General features: G+C 43.9%; 1 protein-coding gene across 1 annotated transcript in view; it reads right to left on the bottom strand.

Annotated features, from left to right (window-relative positions):
• Nucleotides 1-1,573: 1,573 nt before the first annotated feature.
• Nucleotides 1,574-27,483, bottom strand: part of EXOC4 (exocyst complex component 4) — a 750,505-nt gene continuing 724,595 nt past the window's right edge. Inside the window, exon 18 of the mRNA XM_042925097.1 lies at nucleotides 1,574-1,823. Coding sequence (XP_042781031.1) covers nucleotides 1,586-1,823 — 238 coding nt within the window. The 3' untranslated portion in view covers nucleotides 1,574-1,585. The remainder of the gene's footprint in view (nucleotides 1,824-27,483) is intronic.

Genomic DNA, 27,483 nt, shown 5'->3' with positions numbered 1-27,483 from the left:
CTTCCTGCTGGTTCTCAGTGTTCTTGGCATCTCTCCTCCCTCCAAACCCGTGTCCCTTTCCACATCCACTAAAACCCTCCTAAGCACTCACCAATTGCACTCCTGGCTCTTCTGGCATCCCATAAGCACCCCAGGGTTCTTCACCTAGAGCGGAAGGAAGGAGGAGAAGGGGGTACAGAAACCATGCTGGGAAGTCACAGCCACTAAGAGGAGGCCTCCAAACCAAAAAGGTCGGCTCTGGGTTCCCTCGTCTCCCTTCTCCCACCCCCGCTTCTTGGATAGACTACTTTTCTACGGTGTTGTTTAGAAGCGGGATATTCTTCCTTGGTTGTCTCCTATGTGGGTTCAACTTCTTTCCGACCAGGCCTCTGAAGCACACAGATTTACAGTACTCCTTCCAGGACCCTCCGGAAGACCATCTTCTGGCCACCTGCTGAATTCCCACCATCAGCCCTGATTTCTAACTCAGCCCTGAGTGCACACCCCACTAGGGTCTTGGTCAGAGTCCAGTGTCCGGGCTCTGTCTTAAAGGTAGACAACAAGGTATCCCTCATTGTCTAGTATCTAACGCTCTGCCTAGCAGCATCTGGCACATATTAGGCCCTGAGGGAATGTCTGCTGAATAAAGAACACGAGAAAGACAACACACAACACTTCAGCTTCTCAAAACATTTTTTAATTTTCTGCTTTTCCTACCAAGACCAAAGCTGTACAATTCTGGACCATCGCAACATGAGGCATGACCGTGTATGGTCAAAGTCCTTCCTGCTCTCCTCTCCACGTGCTCCCGAGGCGTGTCCCGGGTGGTGAGTGCATTGCTTTCTCTTGTGACTTATCAACCATGAGTATCAGGAGTGCTTGGAGACGTGGGAGCCATGGTGGGGTCGAGTGTGCCACGAGCGGTGAACGCCCATAACCCCGGGGAGCACTCTGGAAAATGGACTCAGCTGTGGGTGCACAGAGGATGAACGTCATGCTGTCTCATCTTCCGTGCACTCAGCTGGGTGGACCAGGGCTCCTTTCTAAGGTGAGAAAGTCCTAGGGGCTCATATTGAGAGCAAGTAAAGCATCTAAGAAGCGCTCACATCCAAACAATGTTTAACTGAGAATAAAAGTTCTCTACTCATCATCTTCTCTTGGAAAGTAGAGGGGAAAAAAAAAATCAAGAAGAGGGTTGGATCGCCATTCAACCTTCCATTTTTGTCATTAATTTGATGGCTCTTGGTTTTGAGACAACAGAAAGAAAAATGCAGAGGCGATACACTGACTAGGACCTGGGTACAAGCTGCTACACAGAAAGCTGTCTGTCTCAGGGACTGAGATAAAAGAACTTTTTCCCCTGGCCCTGGAGAGGTCTTGTTTTGGTTAGGAGAATTTGTTGAAAACTACAGCCGGCTTGGAGAAGCCACTGATTTGATCTTGGTAATAGAGACAGAAAGTAACACACATAGACTTATTTTGCTGAATTGTAAACCAACGAGGTCAGGAGAGTAAAAATCTACTGAAAGAAGCAGTTACTCGTGACTGAGTAAACAAAAATGACCGCCCCTCCCCACCCCCACCCCTCCCCCAGAAGTGCACCCAATTAAACCGTAGTTATTTTCTTATCCTTGGTGGCTTGCTTGATGGCAGCCTGCTCACAAATGATCTCCTTGAGCCGCTGCAGCCTCATGTTCTGGGTGGTCTGGTCTCCCACCCCAGTCTGACTGCGGTGCAGCAAGGTCAGGGCATGGATGTACTCCAGCTCTGTGTACTTCACGCCCTGGTCCACCACCAGGTTCAGGAGCTCGTCGGCTGTGTTGTATAACATCTCGTAATACTGCCTGAGAAAACAAGACGGAATACTGTTCACCATCTCCACTGTCAGCCACTTATGTGGCTTTAGTGGTAATGAATATGCTGCTTGTAAATACCTTATTCAATAAACATTTATTGATCACTAGGCATTGTTGTTCTAGGCTCTATGAATACAATGGGGAACAAGACAAGCACATTCTCTGTCCTCTTAGACCTCACTGGAGCTTTCTTCTCGAGACCATGTCCAAATGAAGACTCGGGGAGACCTCACATCTTTCAGGGTCTCCGTTCACTCGAGATTTCCCCTAATGTTACATTTACCTGGGAAGATCCAAAGAAAAAGAAGTAGGGGCGGAACCAAGAGGAAGAGAAATAATCAGCCGGCAGGCATTGCAAAAACCATTTTTGTCTCATTCAATCCCTCATCCATTCACTCACTCACTGGAGGTTCTGTGCAGTGTATGCTTTTCTCCTCCATAAGGTGGGACAATAATACCTTTTAGAGTTATCAGAAGAATGAATTCATCCATATAAAGCACTTGGAATGGTGTCCAACAAACATACATGCTCCATAAATATTAGCTATTATTATCAGAGATAATAATAATGTATTAATAAAGTCATGAGAGTAATAGAAGTATATAATGATGAGCAAGACATAGCCTCTTTCCTCAAACAGCTCAGAGATGAGTTGGAAAGATAATGAGAAGTAGAGAGACCATGATTGTGTTTCTGTTGGCAAAGTGAATTTCCACGTAATGTGTCATTTATCCTTCACTACACCTAGGGGGCCATAACTCCCTTTTTTCCAAAAAGGAAACTGAAACATGGCAAAGTGACAGGACTTGTCTAATGTCACAGAGAAGAGAGGGACTGTGGCAGGATATGCACCTGTTTCTGACTCTCAGTCCAACGCTCCTTGTTCACAGAAAAAGACAAGAACAATGTTCCAATTGACAGGAGGGAAGTATAAATGTTATGAATTTATAGCGGAGGAAGGAGAAAGCCCACCATGTGGAGGGGAAGGTGAAGATTCAAGGAAGACTTCGGATGGGGTAGAATATTGTCAGGCAGGGCTTCCAGGAAAGAAATTCTAGACTAAGGGAAAAGAGAAGAGCAGAAGCAAAGATTCCTCTTGGGAAGAGGACTCTGGTCAGCCTGGGGATGGCAGCTAAAAACCAGAGTTTTGGGAAAAGGCAGTTGAAGCCAGAAGACAGACTATTTGATGATCAGGCTAGTTAAATTAATAAAGAACCACAGACCTACTCAGTTCAATAAAGGACCTCCCTCCCTCAGCTCTCAAGGTTCTGTTGGGAGCAGAAGCACCATCCAAGTTGTGCTTCTGGAAGATACATGTGACAACAGTACACAGAATGGTCTGGGAGGGAATTGGTTATAATTCTAGCAAAAAGTTGGGGACTTGAGATCCATTTGGCTGCAAGGCCATTAGCCTGGGTGGAGGAGAGAAGAGCAGCTCCTGTAAGAGAAACGTGCATCACTGCGAGTCTCCAGTAATGCAGAAGCAGGATGGGGGAGGTGGGAGTCAGGAAAGGGGAAGGCAGCCATTTGCTCTTCTCAACACCAACATTGTTACACCACCATATTGTTCCTCACCGGGTCTATACTGAGGCTCGGACTTGCACGGCTACTACCAATTACCCAGGAGGTAAAGCTGAGCGCAGGCTCTGAGCCAAGCAATGCTATCACAGCTGGTTAGGCAAAGGACAGAGGAGCCTTCCCAGGCAGTTTACTTCCTTCTTTCTGACAGGAAAGGCAGCTTTGCCTCAATGGAGGGACAGACCACGGCAGAAGGCCCAAGGCAATTCCAGAGATGAAGGGATCTTACAGATCTACCAGGGTTATTGGATTTGAGCTTTGAGTTTGCCTCTTGTTCACCAAGAACATCTTGATAGAAAGAACATCCTCTGGGAGAAGTAAGCCATCCTTATAGTGAGGAATACATTCTAGAAGCTCATAATTTCAAGAATATTTTATGCATTTTTGTTCCAATGGGAATGTGGTCGGTAAGGGTGTCCTTTCACGTGGCTAGCTCCTTTTCCTGCTCTGCTAAACCTCCTTTTCTAATTAACACACTCTTAAAAAAAAAAAAAAAAGAATACCCTTTTGTGAATATTTCCTAAATAGTGGCGGGTAAGTGCTCGTCTTATATTGGCAGGTTTACGAGTACTCCAGGCAGCAAACGGTTCAACATCCTTGTGTAGAGGGTTAGCCCTCTCTTGGGGCTAATTTTCTGTAAATGATGGTTCACTTTAACCTCCTGGAACCACACAGTTGGAAATCACTGGTCAAAGGTAACCTTGAATGTAGACAGAGGTGCTTCTAATAGGAGAGTCAAATTAACTCTAACCTGCAGACTTCTGGGAGCCCAATATCAGATACAGTCAGGAACTTTTCAGAAGTTTCATGTTCAGCACAAAACCCGTGTGAACCACCCCTACTCCACAACGCATCTGTTGTAACTTAAAAATACTATTTTAATTTTTTTTTTTTAACGTTTATTTATTTTTGAGACAGAGCATGAACGGGGGAGGGTCAGAGAGAGGGAGACACAGAATCCGAAACAGGCTCCAGGCTCTGAGGCATCAGCACAGAGCCCGACGCGGGGCTCGAACCCACGGACCGCAAAATCATGACCTGAGCCGAAGTCGGATGCTTAACCGACTGAGCCACCCAGGCGCCCCTAAAAATACTATTTTAAAGAGAAGCTTGACGCTGTAGGAAGACACATCACATTTTTCCCATGGCTCTGCATGTCCCTTGGCATACCATGGCTTCCTCCCTGACATGAGCCCCTGTTTTGACAAAGGAAGCCCTGTATCACCGAATTCGGGTTCCCTTAGATGCACAGATGAGGGAGAGAGCTGTCCATTTAGGGACCTACCTGAGGAGGCATTTTAAAACATGCTCAAGAAAACATGTTTGAATCTAGACTTACCGAATGGGACGAGAGAGCATTTGGGGCTCAGGCTTCTTTCAAAGCCAGAAGAGATTTGGTGGTTGCAGTTCTTAACTGGTGGTTCTCCAACTAGAAAGTGCTTGGGAGCTTATGAAAAGTGCAGATTCTTTAGGACCCACCCCAGCCATTGTGATTCCCAAAGGACTTTGAGCCGGAGTCTCTCTGGTGTGCAAAGAGTTACAGAACCACTGCCGCCCATCTCCTTGAGCCAAGGACCTAAAAACATCAGGGATGGTGATGCTTTTCACTGAGATTAAACCAAAGGAACTGGCTTTCTCTGTATTATGACGTTGATATTTTCATCGCTTATCTTAGGTAACCTTGAGCCCGTCTAACCAGATGAAATTGGATTTCTTTTGAAACATCTGATGAAATTTGTTTCCAGAGATACTGGCCGGTTTTCTACAGAGACCACTGTTCCATGCTGGGAGGAAGCAACCAAAGATGCCTGGATTTCTAGTCCTGGATCCTTCAGCGGGATAAGTGATAAAGGGCGTGCCACTTGAGTCCTTAATGTTTCAATATCCTCTGTGCAGTGAAGACCTTTATAAATCCCAGAATGACGTTCTGAAGTGGACTCAAAGACTAAAAGAGTCCTCGAGAGCCTCCGATGAACTGGGCCCCAGAATTGCAAAGCTGAGTTATTAAACAAAATCGACAGGTAACTGATGGTGTTTTTTCTGTAGTTAGGGGAAAAAAAAAAAATTACCCATAACCACGGTGATATATTAGATCATAAAGAAACATAAATATTTAAAGATGGAATGAAATTCATTCATCTCGCAGAACAGCACCCAGTAGCAAAGGCTACATTAAATCAGCATAGCAACAGTTGCAATTGGAGATAGAGAAAGGGTGCTACAAGGTGCCCCAAGGAGAAAACAGGAAAATGCCCCAAACTTTACAATTAGAATGGGCTTCCATGATGAACACCGACATGCTGAAAGCAAATCATGTAACCCAACTGGGATAAATAATTCACCAGCACTTATTGAGGCCCCAGGAAAATGAAAGCTTGATCTTTATCATCAAGCATTACAATAGCAGCCATGGCTTCTGGGCATCACGGTTCTAGTAGATATGCACTTCGCTGCCAGGATGGGATCAGTGAACACACATCTGATTTAGGCATTTTCTGGCTCATGACTTGTACGGCAAGTCTCTTCATAGCCCATAACATTCGGGGGCCAGTTGCTAGACGTGGCCCAAATATCTTATTCTGGAAACTGGAGTTGCATGTCACCCCGATGGATGGAACATTCTATGAGGAGGTGGTTTCCTCCCGTGGTTGGTTTCTCTCTCTCTTTGCTGTGCACCTTCGGGCGGCATTTCCCAAAGTGGCCTGAGTGGAGAGGGAGGCGGGTGGAGGGACAGGAAAGCGGTGGGGTGATGTCACGTAGGCTGGTCTCCTGGACCGAGTCCAGAATAGGACAACATTCATGCTTTGTTCTGGTGCAGGCAGATTATTTCCTCGTATCTTCCTCATGTTCCCTTTTTCAATGGGCTGTGCTTGTGTTTTTTTTTTCTTCTTATTTTAATGGCATTGAACTGCAACTCTTTCTCCTCATTGATTCCGTGGGCAAATATTTATACAAGTAAGGATAGGAAGGGCATGTTGGTAAGTTGGGCAGATCTTCTTAAAGTTTTATTTAAAAAAAATTTTTTTTTAACATTTATTTATTATTGAGACAGAAAGAGACAGAGCATGAACGGGGGAGGGTCAGAGAGAGGGAGACACAGAATCTGAAACAGGCTCCAGGCTCTGAGCGGTCAGCACAGAGCCCGACGCGGGGCTCGAACTCACGGACCGCGAGATCATGACCTGAGCCGAAGTCGGACGCTCAACCGACTGAGCCACCCAGGCGCCCCCTTCTTAAAGTTTTAAAATGAAGTCAATTTCATCTTTCGCTGACTGGGAAATATACATGTCGTATAGACTATACAGACTAAATACGAAGATTAAGCAGTTAAAAGAGTACTTCTATAATTCTACTATAAAGACATACCCCGTTTGCACATTTTCGTCACGTTTTTGTTTTCCATATGTAAGTAATGCTCTACCAGTTTCTCTATTACAGTTGAAATATTTGGGTTGACAGCCTATTGGACACTTTGTTTCTAATTTTAAAAACTTTCTTTCCTAGGGCAGGTGGCTCAGTCGGTTAAGCGTCCAACTTCGGCTCAGGTCATGATCTCAGGACTTGTGGGGTCAAGTCCCGCGTTGGGCTCTGTGCTGACAGCTGAGCCCGGAGCCTGCTTCGGATTCTCTCTGCCCCACCCCCACTTGTGCTCTGTCTCTTAAAAAGGAATAAACGTATAAACGTTAAAAGCAAAAAAAAAAAAAAAAACAAAAAACCACCAAAAAAACTTTCTTTCCTGAGGACGGATTTCCAGAGCAGATTTAGTCAAAGGTAAGTATACTGTTCCGGACTCCAGCAATGCTGCCAAACTGCTTTCTACAAAAAATCTGCATCAGTTAGCTTCCTACCAACAACCCATGGCAGCACCTACTTCCTCATATGCTTTTAATATTCATGAAGTGAAACCATTTTTCACCTATTTATTGGTTTTTAATGTACATAGGTCTGAACATATGTATAAGCAAACTGTACTGATATTTTTGTATATTTTGAGTGTGAATACTTTTCTTATTCTGAGCTCTTCAGGGGGTACCTGGGTGGCTCAGTCGGCTAAGCCTCTGACTTCGGCTCAGGTCATGATCTCACAGTTCATGGGTTCGAGCCCCGTGTCGGGCTCTGTGCTGACGGCTCAGAGCCTGGAGCCTGCTTCGGATTCTGTGTCTCCCTGTCTCTCTGCCCCTCCCTTGCTCACACTCTCTCTCTCTCTCTCTCTCAAAAATAAATAATCATTAAAAAAAATTAAAAAAAAAAAGAGCTCTTCAGAAATTTCTATAAACAAGAAGGAGCATTCTAGTCTCTCAACCCTGGGGGTTCTACCTCCCACTCTGCCATACTCATCGTAAAAGATACCACTGCCTCTCTGAAAGATCTTGCAAACAGTCTCAGCTCTCTTCTGTGTAAACTGAGGAAAGAAAGCCCCAATACAACCTGTCATTCCCACACAGCAACCGCAGGTGGTCGGTCCCCAAAGCCTGGGGGTGGGGGTGGAAAGAAGGTGCTGATTGGGGGCTGCCACAGTCCCCGGGAGACCTCTGCCATCTGCTTCTCTTTATGGGGTGGGGTTCAGAGTCCTAAACCCCTGAAGGAAAACTGCATTTGTCAGGGATACCCAGCTATGTCTCATGCCGGGTGTTAGAATCTGTCCGGACCGAGGTCACATTAATGTCTAGCTTTTAGGTGCACTGGCGTATTCAACCCTTTGCAGTAGGAGGTGCAATCATCCACATCGCCCAGATGAGCACACTGAGCTACAGGGAGCATCACTGATTCATCTGTGGCCTCAAGATCAAGGACTCTGAACCCCGTTCGCACTGCAAAGCCACCATAACGTGGAAATATTGGAAACTGTAAAAAAGCACTAACTGCAAAGAATACCTGTATAGCAAATTTTAGTCACGATTTAAGTCAGATGAGCTAAATAAAATTCACACACTAACTCAACGCCTCTGCCTTCCGTTGTAACGGGACAAGCCAGTACTGTAGCAACTCAAAATTCATTTACAAACTCTGTAGCTGTTTTTTTTTTTTTAAAGTTTATTTGTTTTGAGGGCGAGAGAAAGAAGGAAAAGAGAGAGAGAGAGGGAGAGAGACACAACATGAGCGGGGGAGGGGCAGAGAGAAGAGAGAATCCCCGAGCAGGCTCTGTGCTGTCAGTGCGGTGCTGGACGCAGGACTCGATCTCACGGTTTGTGAGATCATAACCTGAGCCAACATGAAGAGTTGGATACTCGACTGACTGAGCCACCCAGGCGATGTAGATATATTTGAATAACAGTGGGTTTGATCTGGGAATTCAGAGCTCTAACACAAATAATGAAGTCATATTGTCAAGTCGGCATTCAAGAGTTAACAGAAACGAGTTTTGGCTTTTTCACTTTGTCACCTCCCTATTTCTCGCTTTTTGCGCCCCCCCCCCCCCCGCCCCCGAGCAGGAAATGGCCAAGGTGACCGTTCTTTCCAAAAGTTGGCTGCCCTTCTGACTCGTTACTTCCTGGAGGAAGAGGGATAATTACGTAATTTCATTGTGAAGACTTTCTCCTCTAGTCCTTCCAAAGATAATGATAGTGTTGATGTCAACAAGAGAATTAGGCACTGAAGCTGACTTCTTGAATATTAAGGTTTGAAGCAGGCGAGACGCAGCAGTGACTGATTCGGAAACATCCCGAACAAGCGTAAACTTAGCTCCGAGGTGTACTTTCCAGACCAATAATAAAATGGATGGTAATCCTGTGTGTCAGAAGAATAAATTAGTTTATTCAAAAATATAATGTAATTGCTCTCATTTGTCTTCCCCTTCAAAGGAGCTTAGAGTTTATTACAGACACGATTGAAAATTCTAATTTGAAATGGGCGAAGTTACTTCCATCTCAGGAATGGGAAAACTCAGGTAGAGAAAAGCTAAATAATTTTTGGGGAGTTAGTGGCAGAATTAGATTTACGTGCGATAGGGACAGTTTTGTGTGTGTGTGTGTGTGTGTGTGTGTGTGTGTGTGTGTTGACATTTCTTACATCGGATTGTGCGCAGGGTTTTGTTCTGATCAGGACATCCCGGGAGAAGTATGGTCTTTAGAAAAGACAGTGTAGAAATTCCCTCAGCTGGTGGCAGTAGAAAATCATTCAGGAGGCAGTGAGACCCTGAGAGTCTGCTGTGCTAAGGCTTGCACCGGCTTCGTTGATCGGTCATCTACCTACATTTTCTTCATATAAAGCGGCACACACATCCCTGCCTTCACCAACAGCGCTACGTGTAAACGGCAGTTTCCTATCGGCCCGGTTCTCATAACCACCACGCTTCAGTAGCACGGGGGGGGTGTCTCTCCAGAGGAGATGTTAAAAGCTAAAGTTGGCCGTGTCCCTTCCTTTCAGGAACCTATCCCGATATTCTTGATAGCGGCCGCCAGAGCTGTGCTTTATTTCTCTCCAGAAAATACAACCATTCAAAACAAAGGAATTCCTCTGCGGCCCGTCACTTGACGCGATGACTCTCTCCCAAGCTCGGTTACAGTCGCTGAGATGAGAAGAAAATTTCTTCTTGTTCCCTCAGCTAGAAATTTTGCTCCCCACCTTCGAACACCTTCTGAATTTATAATATCCGTGGCTGAAATTTCCTCCTCTACAACTTAAGGATTCGTATGTCACTCTCTGCTCCATCAGATAATTTTTTAAATTAAGTTTTCTACAGCAGGGCTGGAGGAAGATCAGCATTTTAAATTCAGTACAATTAAAACTGTGTCTCTTTGGTCTGGCACTGCCTTCGGTCAAACCCCATTTGTATGAATAATTATTCAGTCCATTAAGAAGTCTGCTCAACTCCTTCTCCCATTTTGAAGGTTTTAATAAATATTGATCAAGTGCATTTCTGTTTGCACTTGCCAAAGCAATTCTGATGGATTCATCTTCTGATGTTATCAAATAATGAAATATGAAAGAGTGAATAGAATTACCCTCTTGTTCTGTGATTTTTTATTTAGGTCCTTCATTTTACTTTCATAATTGTGTTTGTCTCATGCTCCTGTAAATGCTCTTTTGATTATCAAAAGGTGAATCCAGGTTAAGGAGAGTTATGCTGTGCTGAATATCACTTTAGAGAGTTTTTTCAATTTGAAAAAATAATTTATCAAATATCATAGGTTGATAAAAGAAGACAGCATTCTGTACTTTGGTGGCCTCAAAGCTACATACTGTTTACCAATTAGCACAAGGCCCTTATACTGTATATTATTTATACTTCCCAGATCAGCAATCTGGGAAACAGCTGCTGACATAGGCAGAATAAAAATAATTCGGAGGCCCCCTGGCTTTTTCAGTTTTAAGTAATTATCAACTTTTCAATAAATAATGCAAAGGATTTCTTCAAAGGAAAATCTAGTATTATTATCCCTAACACTTAGGAAGCTCTCATGACATCTTAAAAGTTAATACAGTCGTGCCCCCTTATCCACGGTTTCGCTTTTCTGCGGTAGTAGTTACCCGCGGTCGACCACGGTCCGAAAGCACATGACTCTCCTCTTGATATATTGTCAACAGCAGCCTGACGCTGGGTCACAATGCCTGTGTCATTCACCTCGTTTCATCTCATCACGTAGGCATTTCATCATCTCCCAGCATCAAGAAGAATGAGTTACAGTACAAGCTATTCTGAGAGAGAGACCACATTCACATAACTTTTATTACAGTGTACTGTTACAATTGTTCTATTTTATTAGTTATCGTGGTTTATTTCTTACTGTGCCTAACTTACAATTAAACTTTGCCATGGGTATTACGTACAGGAAAAAGATAGTATATATAGGGTAGTGCTATCTGTGGATTCAGGCATCTATGGCAGGGTTTTAGAACGTATTCTTGTGGATAGGGGGGACAACTGTGTAACAGAGAAAGTTACAGAGGTATAGTCCTTGGCTTCAAGAAGTTTCTTTTATCCACACTGTAAAAAATACAATGCAGGGTGCCTGGGTGGCTCAGTCGGTTAAACGTCCGATTTTGGCTCAGGTTATGGTCTCACAGTCCGTGAGTTCGAGCCCCACAGTGGGCTCTGTGCTGACAGCTCAGAGCCTGGAGCCTGTTTCAGGTCTGTGTCTCCCTCTCTCTCTGCACCTCCCCTGGTCGCTCACTCTCTCTCTCTCCCTCTCTCAAAAATAAGATAAACAATAAAAATTAAAAAAAAAAAAAAATCCAGGGTCCCTGGATGGCTCAGTCGGTTAACATCTGACTTTGGCTCAGGTCATGATCTCATAGTTTGCAATTTCAAGCCCCATGTTGGGCTCTGTGCTGACAGCTCAGAGCCTGGAGCCTGTTTTGGATTCTGTGTCTCCTCCCCCCTCCACCTCCCCACCCCCCACCTCTGCCCCTCCCCTGCTCATGCTCTGTCTCGCTCTCAAAAAAAAAAAAAAAACAAAAACCAAAACACAGAAACCAATATGGACCCAGATCAAAGGTTTCTAAGACACTAGGTAAATATTTTGTTTTCTTTTTTAAAGTTTATTTGTTTGTTTATTTATTTAGCGAGAGAGAGAGAGAGAGAGAGAGAGAGAGAAAGAGTGTGTGTGTGTGTGTGTGTGTGTGTGTGTGTGTGTGTGTGTGTGTTTGAGGGAGGGAGGAAAGGACAGAGTGAGAGGGAGAGAGAGAATCCCAAGCAGACTCTACACTGTCAGCAGAAAGCCTGACGCGGGACTCAAACCCACAAACTGTGAGATCATGACCTGAGCCAAAATCAAGAGATGGACGCTTAACCGACTAAGCCACCCAGGAGTCCCTAGGCAAATACTTTAAAGTAAAATAAATCCGGACTTGCCAGCTAGCCTGCCCATTCTGCTCCTCTCTCTCGGAATGTGGGAAAGAAGAAAAGAATCGGGGGGATCCTAGACAAGGTATAGAAGCCAAGTGACTCCCAGTTAGTGATGGGATGGAGAAGTGAAGGGGTAATGGGGGTTGGGTTTCTGCATCTATAATATGGAGATCCTTCTGTACCTGGAAGCGTTTGGGCAGAAAGGTCAGCAGGGATAGGCCTGGACTACAAGACCTCCACGGAAGAACTTGCCATTGGAGTATTAACCAACGAGGCCAAGATAATGGATTCATTCCCGTAGGTGTGTTGCTTCTATTCTTTAGCCATTGACTCCGCCCCTAGCCAGCTACCTCACAAGTGTGTTTAGAGAGGGTCTTAGTGAGGTTGAAAGGATAGTTCGCTGCAAGCCGTTATATTCAAGAACTATTCAGCCATCAGTTATCCGAGTTACTCAGACCCTGACTCATGATTTTTTGGTCTTAGTTAGGGACCCTAGTACACTTCTTGATACTGTGATAGGGATTTCTCTACTTTGCTGAGACAAAAAAACTCATATCTTTTAGGGCTAAAGGGCCAGAAACGAAAATGAGTTTGGCAGAGGAACAAAAAAATCAGCAGATTATTTGAAAAGCAAGAGCATATGCAAATCAGCAGGTCCCAATGGCAAATACTCCAGGGCGTATTTACTAAACTCTCAGGTTATTTACAGAAGCAAGAAAACCTAAATAAACCAAAGCTACAAAATGGGCCACCTGAGATTCAAGAACATGTGACTCAGAACTGATGTCAATTAGAAAAATAATAGACTAAATCAGAAAGAGCTAATGGAAATATGTACAATACCCAACAGCGTTTAATTAAAGACCCAAATACTCTGACAAACTTGATGAATAGCTTTGGGTAGCAATGTGAATTTGGTGGATGAAAAGACCGCTGTGGCTGACATATATTTGGAGGTCAGTGAACCATTTTATACAGTGCCTCTAAAAAAATATAAACTAGCAAAATGAATTTATTTTGAATGGGTATCCCTGATAGGACACAGGCTGAAAAACAAACAAAGGGTAACGATCGAGGCAAATCAACAGATTCAGAGGGAAGGCATCTAGTGAATGCTAAGGATACTGGCTTATAACTGATCTCACTTAATACCTTAATTAATGTGCCCGCAAAGGGCAAACGTTCCTAAATGGGGAAGGGCCGTGAACAGCAGCAAGGAAAGAGAAATAATGTAAAGGACTCCAGAGAATTCAGAATTATGGGCAGAAAATTAATGAAATGAAGTTCATGGTGGAAAAACCCAAGTGAATGTATCTGGAAGAAATTCTAACCTTCTGGAGTCCATAGTTGGGAGATACCTTGGAATAGCACTGGTAAAAATGGTGTGTGTGTTGGGGTGGGTGGGGGGAGGGTAAGAGCATGGAACCAAAGAATTTTCTTACTTCCTGTTAAGAAAAGAAAAAAAAAAAAAGGACCAGTTATCGGGCAAGGAGGTGACGATAATCCCTGCGTCTGCTGTATCTCATAGTTCTGTATTGCTTTATACCCTGAGCCAACTGAAAGAAAATCAGGAAAGGGCATCAGATGGGATTAGAGGGACAGACGGTTGGAGGAAAATAGAGTATTGAAAGAAATTCAGTCCAATTTTTGCTCCGATGTCAGCTTATCAATAGGTGATGTTTTCTCTGACCCCTCCTTATCTAGAATGATAACCAGCCTCATCCTCAGCAAGGCTTGTCCTTTTACTGACCTTCACTTTTCTGTTTAGCACTCATCTCCATCCAAACATAAATATATATTAAAAATGTTTTCTGGGGAAAGCTGTATTTTTATATTATACATTTTTTAAAAAGATGTATTTATTTTTGAGAGAGCGAGTGCAAGTGGGAAAGGGGCAGAGAGAGAGGGGGGACAGAAGATCTGAGGCGGGCTCTGTGCTGACAGCAGCCAGCCCGATGTGGGGCTCAAACCCTTGAGCCGTGACATCATGATGTGAGCCGAAGTCAGATGTTCAACCAACTGAGCCACTCAGGTGCTCCTATTTTATACGTATTTTTAAAATACATGTACATACGAAGTTAGAGACACAGCATCTTATAGTGGTTAAGATCAGGGATTCAGGAACCACGGACCTAGGTTGTAAATCCTAGTTCTGTCTCTCTTACTATTTATATGCTGTTGGGCAATTTATGAATCTGTCTGTGACTTTTCTTCATCTGAGAAAGGAAATAGTAATATGGGCTTGATACAAGGATCAAGTGACAAACAGTGGCTGGAAGAGAGTAAGTGTCGTGTAAGTCCCACATAAATGTCTGCCGCCCCTCCTAGAACACTGGGGCTGAGGGTGGGGTTGGATTCTGTCCCACTCCTCGTTACCCGGTGGCCTGAGGACGAGACAGCTAGTGGGTGTTGAATAAACGGAAAGGAATGAATGAATGGATGAACGAATGAATGAATGAGAAAGCCAACAGTCAGTAAATCTCATTAAGAGATGGGACACAAAGTAAGAAGCAGCGTGCGATTCTTCGACACCGGGAGGGGACGGTGGGTGGGTAAAATAGTTGCTCCGTGCAAAAGGCAGAGGGGTCTTCCGCAGCCCTGAGAGGGAGACGTGGAGCATCTCGGTGTGGGACAACTGGTGGCAAATGAAAAAGGGGAGGACGGAGGGAAGAGACCCATTTCTGGCTTATGATGCGTCATCCTCCCAACTCTAATTCCCAACTGGTGGAATTAGACACAAATCCCACAACTTTTACTGAACGTGCGGGACCTTGAACATGTCTTAGTTTGTCTGCACTTCAGCTTCTGCATTTAAACACTGGGGGAGACAATATAACATCACAGGTTAAGCTTGAGGATTGAATCAAATGACAGGCTAGGACACCTGCTGTGTAAACCCGGTAACAATAATAGCTAATGTTTATTGACTACTTACTACGTACTCTGTACTGGCCCTGTGTATGTTATGTCTTTGGATCTTCATGATTGTACAAGATAGCATGTTCTCCACGCTGAAATGCTTTTTTACTAATCCCTCCCTCATGCCTCAGAAGACGGATTTCTTTTCTTCTTTTTCTAAGATGAATCCTATGCCTTTGATCCCAACACCTTTAGGACCTTGTTAGGGTTTTGTTTTGTTTTGAACTCCTGTGTCTAGTATCTACCCCTTTCCTTCGTTCTTTCTTGTCTGCCTTCAAACATCCTTATGTTTCTCCCACTTTGGAAAAAAAATAACACATGCAAACAACAAACCCCAAGCCCTTCATGCAATCCTCTGTCTTCTCTTTCTCCGTTTCTTTTCTCCTCTTCGTTGTTAAATTTCTTGAATGCATCATTTGTATTCACTGTCTCTCCTTTCCAAAGCCTCCATTTTGTCTGAAACCACACTTTAAAAAGTCCCCAGTGACATCCTAGTAGATACACAGAATGGCTTTTACTTAGTCCTCTCCTCTTCCCTTGATGGTTTTCCTTTCTGAACTCAACTCTCTTTGAGCCATGTTACCAGGTCCTTTTCCAGCTCCCTCAGATTCTTCCATTTCTTTCTTGGCTCTTCTTCTCCTCTCTGTTCACTGTGGGCACTCCTCCCAGGCAGGCTTTGGCCCTTCGGTCTTCTCTCTCTGCTTCCAAAAGTTTTACCTCTGCGTGAGATGTTCTTTCTCAAGATCTGGTCTCTCAACAGATCAAAGCTTCATTTTCACGGGTTTCCAGACGTTCTACTAGATGCCCTTATCAGGTACCTAACTTCCAAAGTGTGCAAAATCTCAAAATATCAGTGTCACTTTTGACTCTTGTCTGATCATCGCCAGGTCTACCTCTGTAATATCTTGTACGTTCCCTGCTTATTTCCAGTGACGTGATCGCAAATCCGAGTCTCTTCTCAATAGGTTATAACAACTGTCTCCTGCTGGAGTCTGTCACACTCACTCACTCCTCCCAGACTAATCTTCTCTGGTTCCAACTAGATCAGATTACTGCCGAGGGTAAAAAAACAAAAACAAAAACAAAACCCAAACCAAAAACCTTATGTGTGTTCACTGGTGCCAATAGGATCAAGTCCAAACTTCTAACACTGACATCCAAAGTCTTTTATATATAGATTTGGTCCCTATTAAACCTTCTCTCCCATTTCCCCCTCTGTATCAACCTTCTATTTAAGTCAAACTGAGCTGCTCAACATCCCTAGAACATACTTTATACTTTTTGGCACTGGGCTTGTGTATCCAAAGTCTAAATAACCCTCAAGACTGATGAAATCTCAATCCTCTATGAAGCTACCCTCAACAATTTCTCCCTCCTCTGTTACTGCATGGGTCACCCATTTAACATGTGTCATTCAGAGTATAGTATTTGCTTTTAAAAGAGGTTAATAACATTCTTTATGAACTGGGGATACCATAAAAAAGGGTACTAGGGTCTTCCATGAGGATACGATAGCACCTCCCCCATCGGGTATTAGGAGGATTAAATGAGCTAATACCTGCAAAGTGCTTAAAGCAGTGCCTGGCACATAACATATAAGTGTTTGTTTAATAGGCAAAATAAAAGGTATCAAAACGCATATAGTGCAAAGTCTTTTTTCTACTCCTGTCTCCTGGCCACCCACCATTTCCTTTCCTGGAAACAACTGCTGTTATTAGTTTCCAGGGTATCTTTCCAAACACGTTTTATACACACACAAGCATAGTTGTGTGTGTGTGTGTGTGTGTATGTGTGTGCACATGTGCCCATATATTTAAAGAGAAATGGTGTTTACATGCTCTCCTGCACCTGGCTTCTCCCACTTAACGATACATCTTGGAGATGGTTCCACTTCAGCACATATCGACCTGCCTCATTCTTCTTAATGGCTGCAGAGGATTCAATTGTTTGGATGTACCATAATATGTATTTATTATCTTCTCCCAGAATGCAGGCTTCCTGATGACAAAGACTGTGTCTTATGACTCTCTGTAGCATCCTCAGTGCTTATATAGTACCTTTCAAAATCATTCTTTGTTTATTTGCTCAACAAACATTTAAGTATCAATTACGCATCAGGTAGTATATAATGGGCTGCAGAAATGAGTAAAACTCCGCTCTCTGGAGAGGACAGTAGCCATGGGATCATAGCAGTGTGACAGTGGCTATAATAAAGGTACAAATGAGACTTCCTAAGAGCACAGTCGGAGGGACTGTATCCTTCTTAGAGCAGTCCAAGAAGGCTGTTTGGAGGTGACATCGGGGCTGAGCAAACATGACGGAAAGAAAGCATTCCACAAGCAAAGGCAATGGAATGTGGGAACTGGGTAGCAAAGCAGGAGGACTATGATATTTGGGAGGAAGGGGCTACCACAAATGGTTTATTCCTCACTGGAGTGCAAGGCTGTGGTGTGGAGGGAGGGAAGGACAAGAGGTCAGCAAGGTAAGTTGTGGCCAGAACAAAACAGACCCTGTGTGTCATGCCAGAGACCTTGGGCCTTCATGGGCAGGTGGAATAAGGGGGTGAAGGTGAGACTGACCTTCTATTTTGCCTATGTTGTTAAGATAAAACAATGACCTGTTATTACCAGGATTTAATAAAAGAAGGTATTTTAATACTCAAGTAGAAAGGTAATTATTTCAGAACAAAATATGTTTTCTTAAATAAGAAACTCAGAAACTCACTAGATTGTCATTATTTTTCTAATTTTCCCAAAGATGAGGACAGTTTTGCTTTGGTTTATATTTATACGCCGGCATTTGGGAACCAGCGCTGTGGTTGATGAGAAGGAATCTGAACACAGAGGGTCTGAGAAACAAGTCAGACATGAGGACAACCGGGTTTTAGGAAGACTTCTCTGGCTGCAGGGCGTAGGACAGACACTCTGAGCAGCAAGGGCGCCTTCTGACTGTCAGGTTACCCTGCTTCTCCCTGGTTTGGCTCATTTTCTCCTCGTCAGACCGTATCAATCTTCTAGATGTCCTCACCACGTCCCCAAGCTTGTAGTGAACAAACTCAAGCTCAAAGAGAGAGATGAATGCCAGCACCTCAGGAGAAAAACACATCCTGGCTGTCACCTCTAGTGCCTTCCATTCAGCTCAACACTGGTGTGGAACTGTTACAACACAGGCAGAAGGACCGAGAAGAGGCAGAGAGGGAAGGGTAGGTGGTAGCAGGGAGAGAAGAAGGCAGAAGGGACACCATTCACCAAAAAGGTACCTTCTACCCTCACTCCTCCACTGGGCTGTTGGAAAAACAAGGCAGGGAGGACTAGGGTGTATATAATCAATCACATATAAAATTTTAATTAGGAGTACGACCATCATCTTGTTTAATCTCTTGCCAACCACACACAACAGGCTTGATAACCTTAGCTTGGCAGAAGAGAAAGAGGGAATCTGAGAACAAGGTCACAAGTCTTCATGGACTGATCCTGGATTCCAAGCCTGGTCCGTGGGATTCTCTACTACAGCGACGGGGATTCCCGGAGCACTGGTAACCGAGAGCGTCATATTGCCCAGCAAGAATTTACGCCACATTCTTTGTGTAGAAGCAGGATTTGAGTCTGGGGAGGGTGTGTGGAGGGACAGGAGGTGTAACAGGATAAAATTAACCACAGGGAAATTCATTCTGAGAGTCCGCAGAGAAAATCCGGCATTGAGGGGCAGAATAGTGATTTTTTTTTTTTAAACTGGCCCTTTCCATATAAAAAGACTAATTCGAGACTGTTCAACAATGCCATTCTCCTAAGTCTATAAATAAAGAAAAGGGTGTTTGATGGGGAAAATATATATAGCATTTGCATTCTTTTTGTAGGAGGAAAAAAGTATCAGATTAGAAAAACCTCCCAGTAAGGGCACCTTATGAGTGGAAGGTCTTTGAGCGCGTTTAATACCTCCATTTAAATGCTAATGCTAACCTATAGCTCTGGACCACACAAAAAACTAAAGTTTTTCAAAGACCATAAAGTGAATTTAAAATGAAAACTTAATTTCCTGCATAAAAGATTTTTTTTTTTTTAATTTCTGCAGAGAAGCGAAGGCATGGAATTGCATGAGAGGAATAGCGTGCCAAGCAGGGTGAAAACCACCTAGACACAGCAGGCCAGTCTAATGGCGGGGATGGGGGGGCCGCCTCTGTCACAAATCGGGGTTTCCCCTCAAAAGACTTCCCCTTGGAGCTCAACGCTGGCCACAAATTGTACCTGATGGAGAGTCCCGTGAGGGGGGAGCGCTGGTGTTTGGAAGGAAAGCTGGAGCCCAAGGCAAGGAGGAGGCCCAAGGCCGGGGGGTCACCCAAGGGCCCAGAAAATCAGGAGGACACAGGGCGCACAGCACGGGGCTCCCGGGAGGTTTAGTGTCGCCTCGTTTCCCATGGGAACCAGCAGTAATGAATGCAGTAACCGAGGCCCCGAGTGCCGGGGAAACGTCTGCTGTGAAAATGAGGATGTGGCAGGGGCTACGAGACAGCATGCGATGTGTGGGTGTGCTGGGAAACGAACTCAGAAAAATAAAACTACACATAATCAGGAAGTACCTGTGGTGGAGGTAATGACTAGGAAGGGGGTGCTCGAACCGCTTCTGGGCTGATTCTAATAGTCTGTATTTTTATCTGGGTGACGGTCATCTGGTTGTAGTCAAGCTATACAGTTAAGATTTGCACTTTACTGGGTGTCTGTTGTATCTCAATAAAAGCATATTACTTTTCTCCCCCCGCCCACCTAAAGAAAGAAAAGGAAATGAGAGCAGGCCATAGGCCAGGTGTTGGGGTGGGTAGGTGGATACATATTTTAATTTTTTAAACAAGTTTATTTATTTGAGAGAGACAGAGCCAGCACGAGAAGGGAAGGGGCAGAGAGAGAGGGAGAGAGAGAACCCCAAGTAGGTTGTGCGCTGACAGTGCAGAGCCTGACTCAGGGCTCGAACCCACCAACCGTGAGATCATGACCTGAGTCGAAACCAAGAGTCGGATGCTTAACTGACTGAGGCGCCCAGATGCCCCAATTTTAATTTTAATTTTTGAGAGAGAGCACGAGCGGGGGAGGGGCAGAGAGACACGGGGACAGAGGATCCGAAGCCAGCTGTGCGAGGACAGCAGAGAGCCCAATGCGGGGCTCGAACTCAGGAACCCCAAAATCATGACCTGAGCCGAAGTCGGGCGCTCAACCAACTGAGCTCCCCAGGCTCCCCAGTGGATACGTATTTTTAACTCAGCCCTGCATCCTAACATTAAGACAAATGCTAATTTTGTGAACTTTGAAAACATTACGTGAGCTAAAAAAGCTAGTCACAGAAGACCGCACCGTTATGAGTCCGTTTAAATGGTATATCCAGAACAGGCAAATCCAGAGACAGAAAGATGAGTGGTTGCCAGGGGTGGGGGTGGGGAGACGAGCGTCTGATACAGGGTTTCCTTTCTCCGTGAGGAAAATGCTCTAAGATTATCTAGTGATGATGGCCGCACGACCCTATGACCATACCAAAAAACCCAACGAACTGCACACCTTAAAAGGGTTAATGTTTATGGTATATAAATTAGATCTCAAGCTGTTACAAAGTTTTTTTTTTTACATTTATCTATTTTTGAGAGACAGATACAGAGCACAAGTGGGGGAGGGGCAGAGAGAGAAGGAGACACAGAATCCGAAGCAAGCTCCAGGCTCTGAGCTGTCAGCCGAGAGCCTGACGTGGGGCTCGAACGCAAGAGCCGTGAGATCATGACCTGAGCCAAAGTCGGACGCTCAACCGACTGAGCCACCCAGGCGCCCCAGATCTCAAGCTGTTATAAAAATGCTAATTTTATGAACTAGAACCCTGACTTCTTAACTATACAGAAGATGTACACCCACAGCCGATAGTGTTGTGAAGATGGGTCCATTAATCAAGACATTTGCTGCAGTTCAGTGTCCGCTTGGGACATTTGCCGAAGTGTCTCCGTAAGCTGACAGACACAGAAACATTTCCACCAGCTCACATTTCCATCAAGTTCCCCCGAAACGTACTAAAGCCATTTCTCAGGGCTCCAGACTTTTGGAGGTCCTCCCGTGACCCCTCCTCCAAAATCTTTGCACTAAATGCCTTTGAACTCCCTCTGTTCGTGTACGCTACTCTTTTTTTTTTTTTTTTTTAAATTTTTTTTTAACGTTTATTTATTTTTGAGACAGAGAGAGACAGAGCATGAATGGGGGAGGGTCAGAGAGAGGGAGACACAGAATTGAAACAGGCTCCGGGCTCTGAGCTGTCAGCACAGGGGCCCGATGCGGGGCTCGAACTCACAGACCGCGAGATCGTGACCTGAGCCGAAGTCGGCGCTCAACCGACTGAGCCACCCAGGCGCCCCTCGTGTACGCTACTCTTAAGAAACATTGATGACAACTAATGATGAATAACCCCCTACTAGAAAAATAGGTTAGAACTGGGAACAATTTTATGTGCATGATTACAGAGTAACAGAAATATAATTGAGCCAAAGATTCACAATTGATTATATTAATGTTTTATTAAGGGGAACAATTCTTATTTCTTTAACGCTACATTGCCAGATGCTTTACAGGTGTATTTGATTTCATCTTCATGACCAAAGTTCACAGAGGCTAAATAAATAGCTAAGGTCACCTGGTTGTTTAACAACAGACCGAATGAATTCTGCCTCTATAATAATACACTACCCTATCTTACCTCCCCCAGATCATTCCAGAAAAATTCTGAATTGGTACATAAGAAAACAGTTTACACCCAGGACCAAGCCTGGGGAGACAAAAATAACTTACTCATAATGGAAAGATCCACTGAGATCATATTTATGACAGTGCTATGTAAACTGTAAAGTGGCATGCAAACACACATATCCAGCAAAAAATATATTATTGTTATTCTTATAGCCTGGGTACTGGATGGGGGAAAAATGAGAGCTGAGGTGCAGACAACTCCTCCCAGCAGGACTGCTGTGCTCACTTATGCTAAGTTAAAGTGAAAGAAAAGACTTCTTGCAGTTATCTGCTCTATATAGTGGCCCTTTCGGGTCTTTATTCACGGGAATGAGACTTTTCAGGGTTGAGTTGAGGCTGCACTAGAGAGGAAGGTGTAGGGCAGGACAGCCTGTGATCCCAGCGGGTACAGGTCTGGGGGAAAAAAAAAAAACTATGTTGATTCTCAATAGGAAAAGTGGAAAGTTACTCAAAAGATCGCGAAAACAACCTGGAAACCTGAACCCAGTATTTCACAAATACTGAGGAAGGTTGTAGGAAAGAGCAAAAGGGTGTATTCCGTCTCCTTCACATTTGCTGCCTTCAGAATCAGTGTCTCCTAATCTCCAGTGCTTTCAAAAATCTAATGAACTTCTGCTGGGCTTCACATGTGGTCTAGTGAGCTCTATCAGGAAGCAAGAGGTGGCCTCCTGGTTATTCTCCTGTGGCCCTGGGGAAATGCTGCTCTAGTGACGTGAGTATCAGTAGAGGAAACAAAAGGAGAGAAAGATGGCACAGGCGTTACTTGGGTTTATCCATGAGTCCATAGCATTAGGAGTAAGCCCACTCTGCCTGGACCCCCGAGCTGCTGATCTAGCCACTAGACCGTGCTCCATCATTAATTATCAGGCTGGTGCTACTGACCAAGGTTATCCTAAACACCCTGCCTCAATTTAGTACTACTGTGTTGAGCTGCAGACACTAAGCAGGAGAGCGTGGAAAAGAACGGGGAAGAGGGGCGCCTGGGTGGCTCAACTAGTTGAACATCTAACTCTTGATTTCGGCTCAGGTCATGAGCTCATGGCTCGTGAGTTTGAGCCCTGTGCTGAGAACACAGAGCCCACTTGGGATTCTGTCTCCCTCTCTTTCTGCCCCTCCCCTGCTCTCTCTCTCTGTCTCTAGCTTTCAAATATAAACATTTTAAAAAAATAATGGGGAAAAACCAAGTAAGCCTTCCATCTGTCCTTTCTACACTGAGCCAGTTTCCTGCCTCCTTTTCCCACATCCTTCTCAACAGTGTAAATTCACAGACATAGGAGAGAACTCACCTGCTGCCCCAAACTTACTGGAGCGTAGCAAACCTATTATATAGTTCAAAATCAAAGAATGTGGCCGTCTGAGGTCATGCTGGGAGATGTTACATGTTACTTACAGGCCACAAAGGAACTGCTATGCCTGGAGGGCCCTGATGTACCAGTCCAGGTAGCTGGGGGTGGGGTCCCTCCCGATGCAGGTTTCTGCTTCTGCTGAGAATCTGCTTTACTGGGAAACAGGTCTAGTGTTTTCAAAGAGAAACCTTTCAAGTGTCGTGGTGAAACAAACACTGGTTTGTGACCCAAGTGTTTCTGCAAATGTTCTTCCAGGCTGGGGGTGCACATGTTGATAAATCATTTGGGCAGCAAAACTGCAGTGATGTTTCAGAAATGCTTGCTTGCCAGGAGGAGTCGCAGGGCTATCAAATGCAGTGAAGGTGTCATTAAGAAAATGCCTATGCCTTCTTTCATATTCCATATGACAGTGCGGACACGATGTGCCACCTCGCATGCATCTATTCCAGTCCTCGCCCCGCCACTAGCTAACTGGTGATCACGATCACAGCACTGAATGCCACTGTACCTCAGTTTCCGTATCTGGAAACATAAATGGATTAGACCACCAGAGAGGACATCTGAAAGCCATCCTGACCCACGAGGGAGACTGACGTGGCAGGAGAGGCAGCATCATCATTATTATTTGCATTTTCCAGGAAAAGGAATTCATGCTTCGGAGAGATGAGCCCCCGGGTCATATAACTAATCAACAGGAGAGTTTTCAATCTGTATCTCCTAAGCCCCAGAGCCTGTAACGTTTCCATCACACCACACAGGCTCTTGACAATGTTTCTGGCTTCCTGGGTGCCTCTGTCCAGAGGCACACAGTATACCCGGTCATAGACAGCCCACATTTGTTATTTGTCCCCTCACTTTCATCTCTTTCCTACCACACGTTGTGTCACTCAGTCTGTGCTGGCGAAAAAATGTGCTTTTGACAAGAGCACTGGGCACCCTGGGAGAGCAGTAGATGCAGCTTTATTTCAGTGCATATTCAATTGAAAGTAATAGCGGCTCCATTGTAATAAAAAGCTTTATTGTGCTTTGTAATGAAGATACAAAGCACTTAGTGGAAATCACAGTCTTTTAAACTCCTCTGCTTTCTACTGTGTTATCGTAGAGATGCACATACAAGGGAATTCAAAGGGAATGCTACAAAATGATGTACTCAAAGTAGCCATCCCTCTGAGGGGGGACCTCAGCTTTGTCCAGGCATTACCCCTTGGGTCAGTGCTTCTCATCTTTTGTCTTTTCCTACCGTGTTTACGGCAGGCACTCTCTGATCTTTCTCGACGCTTATTCTGCTCGTGAGGACTGACAGACTTCCCCAAAAGTTCTATTACACAATGATATGATCTCAATCAGGGTATACAAATCCTGTCCTACCTACCTCTAAACACACACACACACACACACACACACGCACAAACGCACGTGCGCACCGGAATACAAGGCAGCTAGCTCAGTGGGAGGAGAGGAAAATGAGGATTTTCAAGCCTTTAAATAAAGATTATAACTGTTGTTGGACTGTACAAAGATACAGAGTAATTAAAAAGCTCTTCAAAGAATGGAATAAGTACGTTAAATCCAGTTAAATAATTTTTCGGAAACACTGCAAGATGCACTTCTTCGGTTTCATTCTCTCACAATGAATTGAAGGAAGAATATCTCATTTTCCAAATGGAACTTTATGGAGTCTCAATAAGCCCCCTCAGCACTTATCTAAATCTTTAATTAGTTCTATAATATACTGATGATATCAAGCCTAATTAAATTTATATAGATAAGGAGCAATGAAATTCTAACCAAGTGAGCTGGAAAGCATATATTAAATAGTAAATTTAATGGTTCAAGCTGATAACTACAATTTTATATCAAAAAATTAAATTCAATTTACATGTTGTATTCAAATTGATTTTGAGTGTGCAAATTATTGGAAAAATCTCTTGAATATATCAGTAAAATTGCTAATCCAGTCTGTTTAAATATCAGTTATTAATGTCTGCATTTGCAAATAAGCCACACACATTTGCATTTTTACTGCATATGGTAAAAAATTATCTAAACCTTATGCCATTTTATTAAGAATACTAAGTGATTTTTCTTTTAGCTTCATGCATAAATTAAGGAGGCAAAGAAATGACTATTGGGTCTGAAGAAGAGAGACTCAGCAATTCAATATATAGTAAGGGAAAGATGATATATATTTTTTGCTGACTACAGCAGTTTATGTTACTCTTTGGGAACAGCAATTATGATGGTAAAATTCTTCCTTATTTGGAATCAACTGGAATGGGGCCATACACAAATATCTGATGTCATAATCACAGGGAGAGGTGGACATATACCAGTTTGGTGGCGTTTACCATTGGTTTTGAGAGGGGAAGGGAAACACTGTTATGTTTATCAGGGGGTAAAGGTACACACCAGCTGATCACATTTCAGGCAAGAAATATGCTCGGGAAGCAATACTAAATTGTCACTTGATTAGTCAAAGAGAGGGCCAGCCATCTATACTGTGTAAGATGATCAGTAACAGTACCATTCTTCATTTTCACAGGTGACTGCCTACCCTTTAGAAGCATCAGCATTAAACATGTATCTTTTTCTTTGCTGACATACTAGAATATTGAAGATGTTACAAATTGTTAATTGAGCTTCAGTGACCTCAGAATTAGGTGTATATGTGTAAACATTTGTGCAGTGATTATTCGGGACCAGCCATGAGCTGTTTTCCCCAAAACATACCTTTATTACTCTTGGATTCCACTGGTTGGAAAGCTATCTTTGAAATGATCAAATATTATGTGCATCTATTATACGTCATGTGCCTGCATTATGGAAGATAGAAAACAGTATGCCAATGATGTCGGAGAACAGAAAAATGAGTGTCAAGTGGAGTAGTGGAATATTCCAGAAAAGGGGCTGTAGTGTGATGCATCTTGACAAGTGGGAAGTTTAAGAATAAACAACAGTCAGAAAAAAGGCACGGAGTCACATGTAAGGAGGACTGTGAGATCAGTGGGAACAGAAGTTTCCAGAATAAACAATGAGGGAAGAAGCTAGCCGGTTAAGAAAGGACAGTTATTAGGATAATTTTTATTCAAGCCTGGAAAGTTTGGGCTGGGTAATTTATAATAAAGTTGCTGTAAGGATTGAGCAACAAATCAATTTAAGGGAAGCAGTATCACAAAGAATGGCTGACACCGGAAAGACATAAAATATCAGCTGAAGGACTGGGGCTTTATTCCAAATGTGGGGGAGCAGTGATGGGAGAAATAGTAAAACAGGAATCCAACCTAAACCTTTCAGAGGAAGACAGAGTCAGCCAAGTCTTGTGTTGACTGGATATAAGTGGTTGACCGGACAGATGAATGAGCCACAGAGGGTGCTAGAAATTTCTAAAGTAATATAATGGAAAATCTAAGGTTAAGGAACTAAGGTTCAGCTATTGCAGACCGTGAGCCTATTTTTACCGAGAACCAAAACCAGAGTGAATGAACCTGTTAGTCTGTTATTATTATTTGCAAACTTGGAGGAAGAATTGCTTGGGCCAGATAAAGATGATGCAAGAGAATCGGGAACCTACAACTATCCAGATTCCCCTCTTGACTGGAGAATGCTGTTAAGCTTAGAAATGGGAACCTGCTTTAGGAAAGAACAGGGTGAACTCTTTTCAAATATAAACTCTTCAACAAGATGAAAACTTGTGTATTGTGACACTCTATCCTCCCCTCCCCCACTCCCACAGCTTTCCTTCTGTTGGGGCAGCCCAGCACAAGAGTCTGAATGGGGGGCGGGGAGGGCGGGGTGATGCGTGGCTCAGTCAGTTAAGCAGCCAACTTGGGCTCAGGTCATGATCTTACGGTTCCTCAGTTCGAGGCCTCCGAAACCTCCCTCGGGATCTGTGCTGACAGCTCAGAGCCTGGAGCCTGCTTCAGATTCTGTGTCTCCCTCTCTCTCTGCCCCTCCCCCACTCACGCTCTGTCTCTCAGAAAATGAATAAATGTTACAAATTTTTTTTGAATAGCTGGGGAGTGGTGGTCAATTCTGAATGGGGAGCTATGATGGAAGGTGGTGAAGAGGGAAACACTCAGGCCTGGCAAGATTATATCATTTTAGCATTAGTATGATTGCCTGTTCTGATCCCTAACTTTTGTTGAGAATGTTCCAAGAATGTCAAAGAAAAGAGACTGAGACTCTCACAGAACCTTTTGAAAATTTAGTAAAATCATGGACTGTCTTGCCAGAAAAAATTAAAATTGAC

The sequence above is a fragment of the Panthera leo genome, chromosome A2 (genome assembly GCF_018350215.1).
Source record: "Panthera leo isolate Ple1 chromosome A2, P.leo_Ple1_pat1.1, whole genome shotgun sequence".
NCBI classification, from domain to species: Eukaryota; Metazoa; Chordata; class Mammalia; order Carnivora; family Felidae; genus Panthera; species Panthera leo.
Note: the sequence above shows the minus strand (reverse complement) of the source record. Positions and strands in the feature narration are given on the sequence as shown.